This window comes from Argiope bruennichi, chromosome 10 (assembly GCF_947563725.1).
Source record: "Argiope bruennichi chromosome 10, qqArgBrue1.1, whole genome shotgun sequence".
NCBI classification, from domain to species: Eukaryota; Metazoa; Arthropoda; class Arachnida; order Araneae; family Araneidae; genus Argiope; species Argiope bruennichi.
Genome location: NC_079160.1, coordinates 75,866,714 through 75,882,696, shown reverse-complemented (window position 1 = coordinate 75,882,696; position 15,983 = coordinate 75,866,714). Strand labels below are relative to the sequence as shown.

The following is a 15,983-nucleotide window of genomic DNA, read 5'->3' as shown; positions in this document are numbered from 1 at the left end:
AATAACAGTATCTATAGAACATATCTTCCAGAAATTTCACTGTAAGATTTTTATTTTTATTTTAGTTCATTTTTTTTTTAGTTAGTATCTAATTTCGATTTGAATTATTGTAAGGCAATTTGGCATTAGGTTTAGCTTGAAAAATGTCTTTCTTAAATAAAAGTAAAAAGGCAGACCTAATGTGGGTGTATTATTGCAAGATTTAGGTGAGTCGCCAGACGAAACCATGTCTAAAGTAATTCTGAAAGAATTAATTTTAGCTAGTAAACATTATAACGAGGAAGAGGCAAAAGAATATTTAGAAGTTATCGTAGCTGGAAGGTTAGAACAGGAACAAAAACTTGAAAATGAAAATAAACTAAAACAAGAGAGGGAAAAGGAAAAGTTCGCACTCGAAAAACTTCGTCTAGAAGTGGAATTATCCAGGATCAATCAAAATTTGGTTCAAAATAGTGATCAAGTCGCGCGTGCAAAATCATTAGATGAAATAGTTAGGATGGTTAGGCTCTTAACAGTTAAAGTTCCTAGTAAGTCAGACGGATGGGACTATTTCTTTTCAAGCTTAGAAAAGGCATTTGTAAATGAAAATGTTAGTGATGAATTTAAACCAAAAGTGTGGCTTTGTTTATTAGGAGACAAAGTGTCTAATTTGTTAGTTAATATAGAAGAAAGCGAATTAAAAAATTATGAATCTTTGAAGAAAATAGTATTACAGGAATACGAACCTTCACCGAAATTGTGTTTAGAAAATTTTCGCAAAGCTAAACGTAACAACGATGAAACATTTTCTCAATTTGCATCTCGGTTAACATCCATGTGGGTGTATTATTGCAAATCAAGGGGTGCTAGTGATTTTGAGACTGTAAATCAACTCATTGTAGCAGATAAAATGTTCCAAACATTGGATTCCGAAACGGCAACCCATATAGGTGTGCTACAGGGGGAAAGTTGGTTTAAGCCAAAGGAAATGGGTAAACGTTGTGATGTATTCTATGCATCCAAGGGTAAATCCTATGACGGGTCAGTGAGAGCCAAAAGAAATGATTATGATGAAAGAGGTTTTCAGGGTAATTGGGGAAAACAACAGTTCAATGAAAAGAAGACCGATAATAGTAATTTTTGCCCTAAGAAAAATTTTGAAAAATCAAAAATCATAGAAGTTAGAAAGCTAACTTGTTACACTTGTGGCTCCGATAAACATTTTAGACGAGATTGTCCGAAAATTAAGGGAGCAGACTATAAAAAGATTAAGGTAAACAAGGTTTCCGCTGAGGGTGCAGAAGCAGAATCAAAAGGGGAAACAGTAGCTGCTAGGGTGGATTTACACGGTAAAGTAATTCCTAGGCATGCTATTGAAGACAAACTTTGTAAATTGGCAAAGGTATCTGTCAGTGTAGCTGGGAAACTAGCCAAAGCATTAGTGGATTCTGGCACGGAAATTACAGTTGTCAAAAGGGACTTAGTTCCTGAAGTTTCAGTCGAAGGTGCTTCTACAATATATTTGAAGGGTATTTTTGGTCCGGCGGTTAAATGTCCTTTAGTGTACGTTCGGTTAAGTCTTGCTACTGGTGGCCAAGTTAATGTGGTGCATCAGCAAGTTTTATGTGCTTTAGCAGATGTTTTGGTGGAGGATGTGTTGCTTCCACCGGATATTCTAAACATGTTGGGAGGGGCCCGGAGTGAAGAAAATTCACTGGCTCAGAACTCTCAGGAATTGAGGGGTGATCTGCAGGAGAAAGCACAGGATAGCATTATCTTTGAGAAAACTCAAAGTGAAATTACTTTATGTGGGAATGATGTGGGAACGGTTAATAATAAGGATGAGAAAGTAACCACTGAGACGGTTAAGGGAAGCATGGTCGCTGATACTTTTCGCTCTGAGCAGGAACAGTGTGTCGAATTAGCAACGGCTTGGAAGCATGCTAAAGAAGGCAAAAGTAACTACTATGAGGTAGACGGTTATCTGTTTCACAGAGACAAAATACTCGGGGAGAGTATTGGGCAACTGGTAATTCCAAAGTGTAGACGCGGTGAGGTACTCAGACTTGCTCATACCTCAGTGTTTAGTTGTCATATGGGTTCTAAAAAGACTCTAGAACGAATCAAGTACTCTTTCTTCTGGGAAGGTATGCGGACGGATGTCAAAAAATTTTGCGACTCATGTAAAGAGTGTCAACTCACTCAGACTGTTAAAACTAGTGACAGAACGCCAATTACGCCTGTCGTGAGGCCTGAATTACCATTTCAGGTAGTGAATGTAGACCTGATAGGTCCAATTGATCCTCCTAGTGCGAAAGGACATAAATACATATTATGTCTGGTTGATCAACATACTAGGTGGGGCGAAGCCATACCGTTGACTAGTCTGAATGCTAAGGCAACATGTGAAGCCGTGTTAAGTATATTTTCAAGGACAGGTATTCCTAATGTTATCGCGTCTGATAACGGGACCAATTTCACGGCCGAACTGACTAAAGAGTTTGAAAAACGAATAGGGAGCAGTCCAAGATTCTCTACCCCTGGATATCCACAATCAAATGGGTTGGTGGAGAGGTTTAATAGAACTTTAAAAAACATGTTGCATAATGTAGTCAGGGAAGAAGGTAGGGGGTGGCATTTACAAATTCCTTATGTGCTGTGGGCGTACAGAGAAATACCTCATTCAACTACAGGTGTGTCGCCATTTCAGTTACTCTATGGTAGACCACCACAAGGTCCTTTGTCTATCCTAAAATCTACTTGGACAGGAAAATTTAATAATGTACAATTAAATAGTACTTCCGTTTCCAAATACCTGGAAAATTTAAAATCAAAACTAGAGAAGGCTGCAGAGCAGGCTAAGCTTGTTTCAGCAGTACAACAGGAAAATGCGGCGTATTATCACAATTTAAGATCGTCTAACCGAGTGTACAAAGTCGGAGATCAGGTGATAGTATTAATACCTGATTCGACTAATAAATTATTTGCCAGATGGCAAGGTCCTGCAACTATCGTTGAGAAACGTAATCCCCATTCTTTTTCAGTTAAAATGTCGGATGGTTCTACCAAGCACATTCATCAAAATAAGTTAAAACATTACATAGCTAGTTCTAACTCTATAAATGTCATTTTTGAGGAAGAAAAAGAATTCGGGCATGTTGAAACTTTACCAACCGCTACCAAAGAATCTAAATTTTTCGAAATTCTTGATAATCTTGAAATTAAACATGTAGACAATTCTCAGTTAGAAACTCTTAAAAATTTAATCGTTAAATTTAAACGCATCTTTACTAAACCCGTGCAACCAGCTGCGGTTGGCACTCATAAAATTGAACTATTGCCCAATACGGTACAGAAAAAGCCTCATTGTTATAGTGTTCCTATTGCATACAGAAAGGAAGTTGAACGTCAAGTTCAAGAACTTTTAGAATTAGACTTGATAGAACCTTCGGTATCCGAAATTGCTCATCCGATTGTTTGCGTTGCTAAAAAGGATTCTTCAATGAGAATGTGCATTGATTTTAGAGCATTAAATGCAGTCACCAAAGTTCCAGTCTTTCCCATGAAAGATTTGCAAGAACTGATATTCACTGCAGGATCAGGCCATTGGTTAAGTAGCTTAGATCTTTTAAAGGGATATTGGCAAATAAAAATGGACGAGGAAAGTAAACGGTTGACGGCGTTTGCTACGCATAATGCTGTGTACCAGTGGAAGACCATGCCTTTCGGTCTGGCGGGAGCATCTGGTACTTTTCAACGTGAAATGAACCGTGCCTTGAAATCTCATTCAGAGTATGCGCAGGCGTACATGGATGATGTAGTCATTTATTCTAGATCTTTTAAAGAGCATCTGTTTCATTTAAAACTTATACTGACAGAATTAGATGAATTAGGATTTTCTGTACGGCTGGATAAATGTACTTTCGCCACCAAACAAATAAAATATTTAGGCCATATTATAGGTGGAGGTAGACATGGTCCAGATAAAGACAAAATTCTAGCAATACAGAAATTAACTAGACCTACGACTAAAAAAGAGGTCAGGTCCGTATTAGGATTAATGGGATTTTACCGCACATATATACCAAAATTTGCGGAAATATCCACTCCACTCACGGAATTAACCAAGAAGAATAAGCCAAACAAGGTAAGTTGGGGGGAAGAAGAACAAAACTCGTTTGAGAAACTGAAAGAATTACTCTGTGAGGTTACTAGTCTTGCTACCCCTGATGCCAACTTGCCATTCCAGATACACTGTGATGCATCTGATCATGGTGTAGGATGCTGTTTAACTCAGCAAGATGCTGACGGGTCTTATAAACCAATAGCTTTTGCCAGCCAAAAATTCAACGCTGCACAAAAGAACTGGGCAAGCATTGAGAAAGAGGCTTGGGCAGTGTTATATGGTCTGAATAAATTCGATAAGTGAATTTATGGTGCTAAGGTGGAGATCATATCTGATCACAATCCTCTTAAATATCTGAACCAAACCACTCCTAAAAGTCCAAAGCTAACCCGTTGGGCTCTAGCTCTACAAAGGTGGAATCATTCCATCACACATAGACCTGGTGTACAGCATCGAGGTGCGGACGCTCTATCACGACTGAAATAATTCATCACTTGTACAAAAAAAAAAAAAAAAGTTATGTCTGTATTTTTGATATTTGCATATGTATGAAACCAGTATACATGTTATATTAGTTTTTATCTTTTTGTATTTATTTGTTTTTGATTTTGTAAGTAGGTTATAGTGTTTTTGTATATTTATATATTATTCATGAATGTAATAAAATCAGCCACTGTGGGCTAATTTTATGCTTAGGTGGGGCGTGTAAGACATGCCAATTTTGGCAACCCTTCTCACCCCTGAGAGTAACCCCGCTTGCCTAACGGAAGTGGGGGAGAAGAAAGAAGGAGAGAGGGAGAACTGGCTGAGAGGCAGCAGAGGAAGGTCGCTCTGCTAGATCGTGATGTTGTTTCTTGTAATATTTTCATAATTTTGTGTCGTAATCTGTGCTGTGTCCCTTATGAACCTGTGAATAAAAATTTTGGGACTAAAAAGGTGTGATCACTGTCTCTACCGCTCATACAAAAGAAACCCCTCGCCAAAGAAAGGGTTTTTACAGTAATTAAAAATGATTTTAAGCAATTCTTTTCATTATTGCAATGAAATTAAAAAAAATTTTCATTCTTTTTGCAAATATGTAAGAATTCGGAATTGTTCTTCCATTATTACAACATAAAGCATGAAAATGGTGATTATATTTTGCATGTCATGAAAATTTCGTTAAAAGGCATATTTTTATAGAAATTTTGAAAGTTTATTATTTATTTTTTTTTAGTTTTGGAATAATTGTGATTAAGGCTTAATTATAGAAAAAAGTAATGAAAATATTTATCGTTTGTTTGCTTCTAAGTCTTGCCATTGATGAATCATCATCTTTCTAATAGTTTAATATTTTGCTTTCTTATTGTAATGCAGTGAATCTTTTTAATGAATCATAACCAAAGCCTTTTTAATATTTAAAGTAACTTAATAATGATGATGGCACAAAACTGGGATGCAGATGGATTTTATTTATTATTCTTATTTGATATGTGTCCTTTTTTTTTTCCTATTCAGAATTCTTGGGATGTTTTAATTATGGCAGATTCTAATAAATACCTTGAACTTTTATTATTTTAGCTGAAATTGTGACCAAATGCAAGTGGTTTTTAAAGTAGTATGGATTTTATGTTCATCATAAACATTATGTGGTAGATTATCGAATAACTGTTTCCAGTTATTTTTTTATTATGGATATCCTCAGCTATATTATATACAGTGGTGGCCAAAATTGTGGACACTTTTGAAAATTTTAATGTTTTTGAACTTTATATGCTTATAGAAAATATAACGTTTCATAAAAAAAATGTAAACACTTGCATATCATTTTAAAGAGAATTTAATGCTGATTTCAATACCAAAAACAAAATTCAAATATTTGCAATACAAAAAAGTTGAAAGGCAATAATTATCGAGATACATTAGATGCTGATGACTGCAGTGAGTTATCAGTGCTTAGTAAGGTAGCCTTTATTTTTTATTACAGCTTCACACTGATGTTTCATTGAGCTGGCGACAGTTTTAAGCTCTTCCTTCATTATTGCTTGATGCCAGGAAACAATTATAGACTCAATTAATCCTCTTTTATTTCATGAACGCTTCATATTTATAAGAGTTTTCAAACGGTCCCAAAAGTTCTCAATAATTTTGAGTTTTAGGACTGTTTTCTGGCCATGATAACAATTCAATGCTCTTTGTACTAAATCACACTTTCGATATTTTTGCTGAATGGCAAGGAGCCGAATCCTGCTGAAAAATAAATGATGCGTGGTTGGGAAAGAGATCACTGATGGAAGGTGTAAGTTTTGACTCTAGAATATTGTCAATGTATTTTCTTGCATTTAATGTCCCATCGATAACACGAAAGAGACCAATATCGTCTGCTGACCTGCCTGACCAAATCAAAACACTAATTGAGTTCTTCATAGTTGCCTGGATACAGTCGCGATGTAGCTCTTCGCCTATTCTATGTCTTACCTATTTTCGCCATCGCTACCAAATAACAATATCTTTGTTTCATCACTCCGTATAACTTGTAACTACTGATCATCTGGCCAATTAATGTGTTCTTTTGCCCACTGTAATATTTTTATACGTTGCTGTAAATTTTTTTCGTTGAATTCTCTCTCTTAGTCTAACATCTAATAATCTTCTCCTGATTGTTCTTGAATTGACATAAATGGCAGCATCCTTCAATTCAGTTCTGGTGGCCGATGATGACATTCTTCGATCATGGAGACATAGTCTTTTTATTCTTCTGTCATGAACAGATGTGGTGCACCTTTTTCAGCCATTTCCTGCTTTGTTTTTTATTGAATTTGTCTCCTGGTACCGTAAACAAAGCGTTCGGACTCCAGATGTAGTCACCGAACCACCCACTTGTCTTGCAATTTCAGCACTGGGAAGAACACATTCATGTAACACAATAATCTTAGTGCTCTTTCTAAGTGTCCAATCTATTTTTTTTATTTGATGGCATTGCTTCATGACTAAATATTAGAAATATTTACAATAGTTCTTACTAAATATTAAAAAGCTTAAAATTTGTTACTTGTGATTTGATTACATAAAAGACATTCTTCCTTCTAAAGAAAAAAGCACAATAATTACTTTTTATAACTTTAAACATGATGTCAGCTTCGACTAGCAGTTATTAACATTTTATTGGTTCCCAGAATAAAAATAGTGATTGGTCAGGAAAGTTAGAATTTACAATCCACTTCATCACTGCGTTTGTTATTCAGATTAAAGTAAGAAATTTTTTTTTATATTGAAAATATTTGGATTTTGCTTTTGTATTGAAATCAGCATTAAATTCTCTTTAAAATGATATATAAGGGTTTGCATTTTGTAAAATGTAACATTTTCTATAAGCATACAAAGTTGGAAAACATAACGATTTTCAAAAGTGTCCACAATTTTGGCCACCATTGTATGTAAACAGGTAACTGTCTAGAGCTGCTGGATTGAGGCAATTTAATGATAATAATAATAAAAAAAATATTATTAGCTTAGTTGCCAAATAAATACATTTATAAAAAGTACAAATTCTGGGAATCATCATTCATTAGGACAACGGTTATATAAAATTGATAAAATCCTCATTATTATTTTTAATTATTTCCTTATTTACTGTGTATTAGAAAATTAATTATTCATTTAATTGGTCGTGTTATATTTCATTTGACAGACCCCATAAAATAGCAACTTTTAATGAGATTAACATTAATTAAATTGTTTGAATTTATCATTTCGTTATTATCTATTATAATAATTAAATGATTTTTAATTATTATAATAAATGTAAGGGAATCATTAACTAAAAATTATATTTATAGTTTGTGTGTTGCGATTTTCTAATGAACTGCCCGGTTTTAAATATAATATTTTTAATCTACACAAACACAGCTACACTACAAAATTTACAAACACACATAGACAATTAGGTTAAAGTAAACAGTATGGTGGAGGGATTCCACCGTTTCCAACCGAAAGCATTCGGCGTTAGCGTAAGGGTTGCGCATAGGAAAAAAATCGATCTCAGGATGCAGGTCTCCCGTTCAACTGCTTGCTTGTCTGCAAACGCCACAAGGGGCTTCTGTAAAACGCCACAAGGGGCTTCTGTAAAACGCCACAAGGGGGCGCTCTCTGCTCAAGGGGAAAAAGAGGTGCTACATATTTAGTTTTTCAAAAAATTTATTATTTTAATAATTTTATCAATGATATGTATATTTAAAAATGAATGGAAGCAGTTATATATTCCAAAATTACGAACTTTCTTGACCGTGACTCTCATTTGAGTAGTTTATTGTTTAAATTTGAAATATTACGCAGAAGTAAATTACATAAGGATAAAACTAAAATCAAAATACATGAAGAGCCTTAGAAATTATGGAGAAGAAAGGGGTCCCCGAAATTTGCACTACAAGTCTTAAACAAGCCTAGCGTGATAAAAAAAAAATCTCTCAAAACATTTTACAGATTGTTGATCTAGAAATCACCAAATGCTGCCTACAGTTACTTCTTGAGAAATAGGTACTCAATAAGAGAGGAATTTTCTGAATTTTAATTGGAGTTTTAATGAATTAAAAGCTATTAAAACATTATTGCTTTGCCCTCACTAACTTCATAACGTATTATTGAACTAAATCTTTTTTTTACATCATTTTAGAATCTAAAAGAAAAAGAAAACCTTTCACTAATATCAGTTTTCCGTTTTCGATTGAACGACTAAATGAATATAAAAAAAAGTCCATTTTTCTGTATGAAACACAAATACAATTAATACAAAAACAAATTCAAGAAATTGTAGCGAACGAAGATACTGTCCTTTGAAGACTCTGCATAATAAATTAAGAGAAAAGTCGGTAGAACAAAAAAACAGTAGAATACATAACAGAAAAGAAACAGAATTTGGAAATTTTTAGAAACTTAAGTTGAATTGCACAGTTCCTTTTAAATAAAATCTGTCTACCAACAAAAAAAAAATCTGCAAAAAATTGTATTATAATTCATAAATTTGATGAAAATTTTGTGGGATCATTTTCAAGAACTAAGTTACCAGCATTTAATTTAATAGCTTTGTGAGGTATTGGAGTTTTTACTTAAAATTATTAAAAGTTGCAATTTTCTTAAATGTTTTATCGAGAAATTATTTAATAACGCACATTTAGAATCAGTTACAAAATTTGAAGAATTTCCTTTCAATTCAAGCTGTGCCGAATTTTTCCAAAATAAATGATATTTTCTTTCTACAGGAACTCATCTAAACGGACAGTTTGGGTTTACCACATTTGTGCGTTATCGCTCTACTTTGTTTTGTTTACTATTTGGCCGCTGAATTTGACTTTCTTCAATACCTTTAATGTGTGAGAAATCGATGATTATAAATTTGCATGCATTAAATTAGAAAAGCTTTTGATAAAACACATCATGAACAAAGTTCGTGTGTATGAAACCTGTGGTTATACTTTTTCTCTAAGGTTTCAGTTGAAAACGCTATTTAATAATACGCTCAAAAGAAAAACTTAACAAATGCGAGATGTGTGACAAGGGATTTATGAAAAAGTCAAACTTAGTACATCATACGTTTCTGCATACTAAAGGGGAAAAAAGTCACGTTTGTAAATTGTGCAGCAAAGCATATTCGCGAAAAAAATGGTTTGAAGCGTCATATAATTACAGATACAAAAGAAAAACTCCATTTATGTGAAATATGTGGCAAATGTCTTCTTTTTTGTTTCATTTAAGACGTCATTTGCGTTTACATACAAAAGAAAAACCGTATGAATGTGATGAGTGTCATAAAGCATTTGCTAGTAAAGTGAGTTTGACAGATCATTCACTTTCTCGCACTAATAAGACATCTTATCATTGTGAAGTGTTCAGAAATCATTTATTTGAAAATTTAGTTTAGAAATGCATTTATGTAAACATACAGAAGAAGAACTTCAATTTTAAAAAGAAGTTCCTGAACAGATTTTGCTTCTAAGAAGAACATTTGTGCACGTGATGTCTGTGGTAAAGAATTTCCCCAAAAAGCATATTTAGATAATATAATACATACAAGGGAAAAATAATCTTATATAAGGGAAAAATAATCGTCATAATCACACAAGGGAAAAATAATCGTCATAATCACACAAGGGAAAAATAATCGTCATAATCACACAAGGGAAAAATAATCGTCATAATCACACAAGGGAAAAATAATCGTCATAATCACACAAGGGAAAAATAATCGTCATAATCACACAAGGGAAAAATAATCGTCATAATCATACAAGGGAAAAATAATCGTCATAATCATACAAGGGAAAAATAATCGTCATAATCATACAAGGGAAAAATAATCGTCATAATCATACAAGGGAAAAATAATCGTCATAATCACACAAGGGAAAAATAATCGTCATAATCACACAAGGGAAAAATAATCGTCATAATCACACAAGGGAAAAATAATCGTCATAATCACACAAGGGAAAAATAATCGTCATAATCACACAAGGGAAAAATAATCGTCATAATCACACAAGGGAAAAATAATCGTCATAATCATACAAGGGAAAAATAATCGTTGTAATCTTATACATACTAGGGGAAAACCTCATTCTTGTGAAATTTGTGGTGAAGCTTGTTCCAAAATATCTAAATTAAGATGTCATTTAAATGTGCATACAAAATCAAAACCGTATGTATGTAAAATATGTGGAAAATCGTATTCTTATAGGAATTGTTCAAAATCTCATTTGTATTCTCATACAGATGAAAAATTCCAAATGTGAAAAAGTTGCAAAGCATTTATTAATAAGAAATAAAATTCCAATATGCTTTTGTATTCAAATAATAAATTAAGATTTCACGTATGCCATTTGATATTTTCTCTAAAGAATGTTTTAATATTTATTTATTTTTTGATTTGCATGAATGGAGGAAAAAAACATTATAACAGCATTAGTGAAGCATTTTCTGTAAGTTCACATGCAGTTTCAGAGTAGCTGTGATTTCTGTAAAATTTCTCTTCAGAAATTGCTCTAAAATATAATAGCATATTATTGATTGTTCTTATTTTAATAAAGTGCCTGTATTTTTTTAGTATCATATTTCCTCAGAAATTTAAATTTTCTTAAATTAAAATTTTAATACTTTTTCAGTTTTTATTTATACCACTATATAAATTTTAATAATATTCTCATTCTTTTACATCTAACAAAAATTTTTAAAAATTCAATTTTTAATAATTTCAATCTTAAAAAATTCCTTAGCCTGTGTTCAAACATATTTATTTATTATAGTTCTTGATAGTTACTTTGCATTAGAATATGGGTTTATTTTAACATTATGGTTTTTATTGGCTAGTGAAATGAGCGATACGATTTCAGTAATGCAAAAATCATTCAAAAGACACTAGTGATACTAAATTTAGCACATAGCAACTGTTTGTAGTTACAAATATATGCTCACTAAGAAAAAAAATTATCAAATTTTAATTAAATGTTTTAATTAAAAATCGATTGAGATTTAAAATTTTTTTTCTTATTTAATTCCGGAGCATATTATCGCACAAAAATTCTTTTTGTAATGCTTTAAAATTTAAAAAATTAAAAAGTCAAAGAAAGAAACTCAAAACGCAGATATGTGATAGAATATTCATGAGCTGAGGTGGATTATTAAACAACCAAAGTAAATAATCATCTAGGGGCGCCGCAGTTTTAAGGTTACCTGAGCCCTCAAAGTTTCTTTTTTTTGGGGTGTTTTAGAATTTTTTAAATTTTGTGCTTTAATTATAAAGGTATGTTAATATTATTAAATAAAGGTATTATTGTGTTAATTATAAAGACCGTGCACTCGAATTTATTCAAATTAAAATCAAGTACTGCTCAAATTAATTTTAGAACATAATCCTGGTAGCATTCCTAAATAACTGCTATTTGCAAATTTCATATTATATTATTTTATAATTAAAATATATAGTGATTTATAATTTTCAAAAATATCCGATTTTATTATTAAATATTACTTAAACTGCGGTAAGAATAGTTATTTATTTTTTTCTTTCTATTATTTTATTTAAAATTACTTTTCAAATTCCAAATGTCCATATTTTAAAGGTAATATATTGAAACTGAGTGTAATGGAAAAGATTTTGTCAAAACTTACTGACTAAAATTATTTTTATAAGGATAAAATCAAAATCAATGAAAAATATATAGTTTTAAAAACTTGGAGGGGAAAAGGGTCCCGTGATTTGCATCTCCTAAAGGCCGCTCCTAGGGAACTTAATCCGGCATTTTTGATGGAGTTGTATTTGGTATGTGGCTTTTATAACAAAACCTGAGACCTAATCCTTGAGTGGAAAGTCTAATCTATTTGTTCGTCCGACTCACTGTGAATTAGATATTGCAGTGTACGGATTAAATTTTATTGATTATTTTATCACTGGAAGTGCAGAGATGTACTACATTTTTGACTGGATACATGAGTATGTTAACTGTCTCATGCTAACTTTCTAATAAAAATGAATTTTTGTTTTAGACATATTTTTTTCCAATCAGTTGGAATCAAAATTTGACAGATAATTACAGTCTTAGTCTCAAAATCACACTCCAAATTTGATGTATTTAAGTCAATGCTTTTTTTGAGCTATCGCATTTATGTTTCTAAAAGTACAGACTGACAGACATTCAACCCCTTGTTAGATTTGGATCAAAATTGTCTACACTATAGATATTAAATCTCAGTTCTAAATTCTATCCATCTAGCTTTCTTCTTTTTTGTAATTATCGTATTACCTTGCATTTGAATAGTCAGATAGACAAATTTCCTCTGAATAAAATTTCTCAAAATTTGAAGGGAAAAAAAATCTATAATTTGTCGTATACACCATATATCAAACTTCATTCATCTTGAAATGTTTTTGAGATATTTTTTGTCACGTACAGATAGACAGACATTTTACAAAAATGTGTTTGTCAAACTCGGGGGGGTGGGTCTGAAACGGAGAGATTCTACAAAATCTCGAGTTTGAAATTTTTGATAATTACAATACTTTCTCTATACTTCGTATACAAGAAAGTAGAAACGTGGGAATTAGAGCTATAAATTTAAAGATGTTATCTCTTTATAATATTGCATATCTAATTCAGATTTTTGATCAAAAATGTCAAATGTGTTACCTGTATGCCCTTCGTTGTAATTCGAAGACGGTAAACCGAAAGCGCAACGAAGTGGATGAATAAAATTTGGTATACAGTTTTGATATACGTGCGTTTTACAAAAGTACAAAATTAATTAAAAGTACAATAATAGTTTTAATTTTTGAGCTCGTATGCGAACCATTTTCATTGTTCCATCAGAAATGATTTAATCGTATGATTTTATTCCATTGTTTAAAGCTAAGAAAGAATGATTCTTATTAATTGTGCCTGTGTAGTATATGAATGTGAAACCAGAAAAGTGATTATCTGAAAAATTTTTAATAGCACTATGATGTTATGGATCTTTGCTCCATTAGGATAGTTAAGACACACGAAACGAACAGGTGTTAGGCTATTAAAATTAAACGACTTTGATGTCTGTTATAATTTTATATTTAAAAGATATTTTCTTGAGTTATCTTGAAAATCATGCATAAGATATTTAATTCAAAATTAAGAACGATCAATATTTCCGAATGAACCAGCTGGTCGCCAAATGCAGCTAGTAAAAATAATAAACATTTATCGATAAATATTGTTTTCTTAATAATATGAAAAGTACCATTCACAAATCTCAGGGTGAATTGTATCAGTAGCAAGAGTGCATTTTCACAAAGCCACGGTTCTAACTGCCAGTGCTGTTATTCAAATTCAATAAATGACGAAAATAAAATAAAAAAATATGTAAGACAGATTTAGATAACATTTTCCCAGAATCTACATATACATTATACGTCAATTTACTCACGTGACGCTTGAAGAACGCGGACAGACAAATTAGTTTACAGAACAATCTCGAAGGTCAGTAAACGCAGACGGTTGTGGGGAAAAAAAAAGTTAAAAGTTAGTTTCTGTTTCGAAATGTAACAGACATGCGCAAAAACTGTTTATCGTCTTTAGAAACATTTCGGAGAGCTTGTAATTTATTCAGTAGTTAGACAACATTTCCTCGACGCTGTAGGGAAAAATAATTTCTGAATATGAATTTTGAGACGTGCATTTCTGTTTTTCCGTTGTTTACAGAGTCGATGATCAAATATCCAATGTAGACAAATGTATAGGGTACGCTCGATGCTTGGGAGGGGGGGGGGGGCTCCGATGTCTCGAGATTTTCGAAACCGGGGGATTTTTAGTATAATCTAATTTTTTGTTTTGATTTGATTTGGACTTTAAAATGTCATTCGCATTGAAATGAAGAATTGTTTTAAATTTTAAACGTTGCTCGTGGAGCTTTTTTTTTTTCGTATTTTTCAATTTGCTTAAAAATAAGAATAGTTCATTCATCATTTCATTTCATCTCCCACCGAATGATTTAATGTTAATTGCCGTGGAAAACTTTATATTAGAATATTTAAATTATATTAAAACATTAAAAAAATTTCTTTTGAAGGTTTTGTTCAAAATTACTTTTAAATCAGAAAAAAAAAATTTATAATCAGAAATTTTTTACAAACTTTATATTTCCCTTATAGTTACGAATACAATTATCTTAAAAATGATTTGTTATTTCAATTATTTATATTTCACAGCGCTAGATAATTAGGGTGTCCCTATCCAAAAAAATTTTTCTATTTTTTTTTTTTTGACAAAATTTTTTTGTATTTTTTAATATTTTTTTATTTGGCCTCAAAAAATACCTATAACCCCAAATTTTTACCTTCCTACTCCCACCTTCCATTTTTTAATCGCTATTTTAGTATTTTTGTATGAACTATATCCAAATAATTAACCCGTCGTTAATAAAGCTCAATGTGTTTGTGTGTGTGCGTGTTGGTTCTCTATCGACCATACTTTTTTACCTACAGCTGCCAAATTTGGCATGCTTATACCTTGGAGGCCGAATATGTATACCTCGGAGCAATTTTTTTAAATTTTTAATTAGAATTTTAATTAATTAAAAATCAATCGAAATCTCGGCGTTTTTCCGCTATATGTTCCGAAAATATTACAGCACAAAATTGATTTTTGCATCAAGTTAAAGTTCAAAAAATTATATTTTTAATGATACCAATGCTTTAACCTATAAATTAAATTCTTATTTTTAACGAATTTTTAAAGATATATTTTAACCATATTTTCCCAAAACTATATTTCGCACAAAATAAAAATAAAGTTTAACTTGTACGAGCACATTGCGCGTGCTTAGGAAGAATTATCTAATTATTAGCTTTTATCAACATGTTGCCATCATATTGACAAAAGCTTAAATTAAAAAAAAATTGTTATTGCAAATTAAACATACAAAAATGTAATTTCCAGCATGTGTCTATATGAAATGAAATAAATATGAAATAGGATATTTTATAAAAAGTAAATGCAAAGTTAAGATTTCTATGATCTTTTATAATACCAACATTATTAATTTCATAAATCAGTTATACTTAAGGTAAACATGGTATCCATGGTATATATATCCTTTCAATTCAATGCCCAACGGCTAATATGTAAACCTTTAATAATAGAAATGCCTGTAATAAAATTGTCTAAATGAAGTAAGCAATCATATTTTATATAACTTGAATATATAAATACTCTAATAAATGACGAATGTTTATCTAGATCCTCTGCTCTGTGATCCTCAAGAATATTTAACAAAATATTTTTGAAGTACAAATATTTAAAATAAAAACAGTTGCTTTCCAATCAACTAAATTAGTCTCTAACACTGACTTATTTATGAATATTTAAATATCACTATT

General features: G+C 31.6%; 1 protein-coding gene across 1 annotated transcript; it reads left to right on the top strand.

Moving 5' to 3' along the window:
• The first annotated feature begins 226 nt into the window (after positions 1–226).
• On the top strand, positions 227–4,408 carry LOC129987603 (uncharacterized). Its single transcript, XM_056095563.1, has one exon. The coding sequence runs from the start codon at positions 227–229 to the stop codon at positions 4,406–4,408; it is 4,182 nt and encodes a 1,393-aa protein (XP_055951538.1).
• Positions 4,409–15,983: the final 11,575 nt, after the last annotated feature.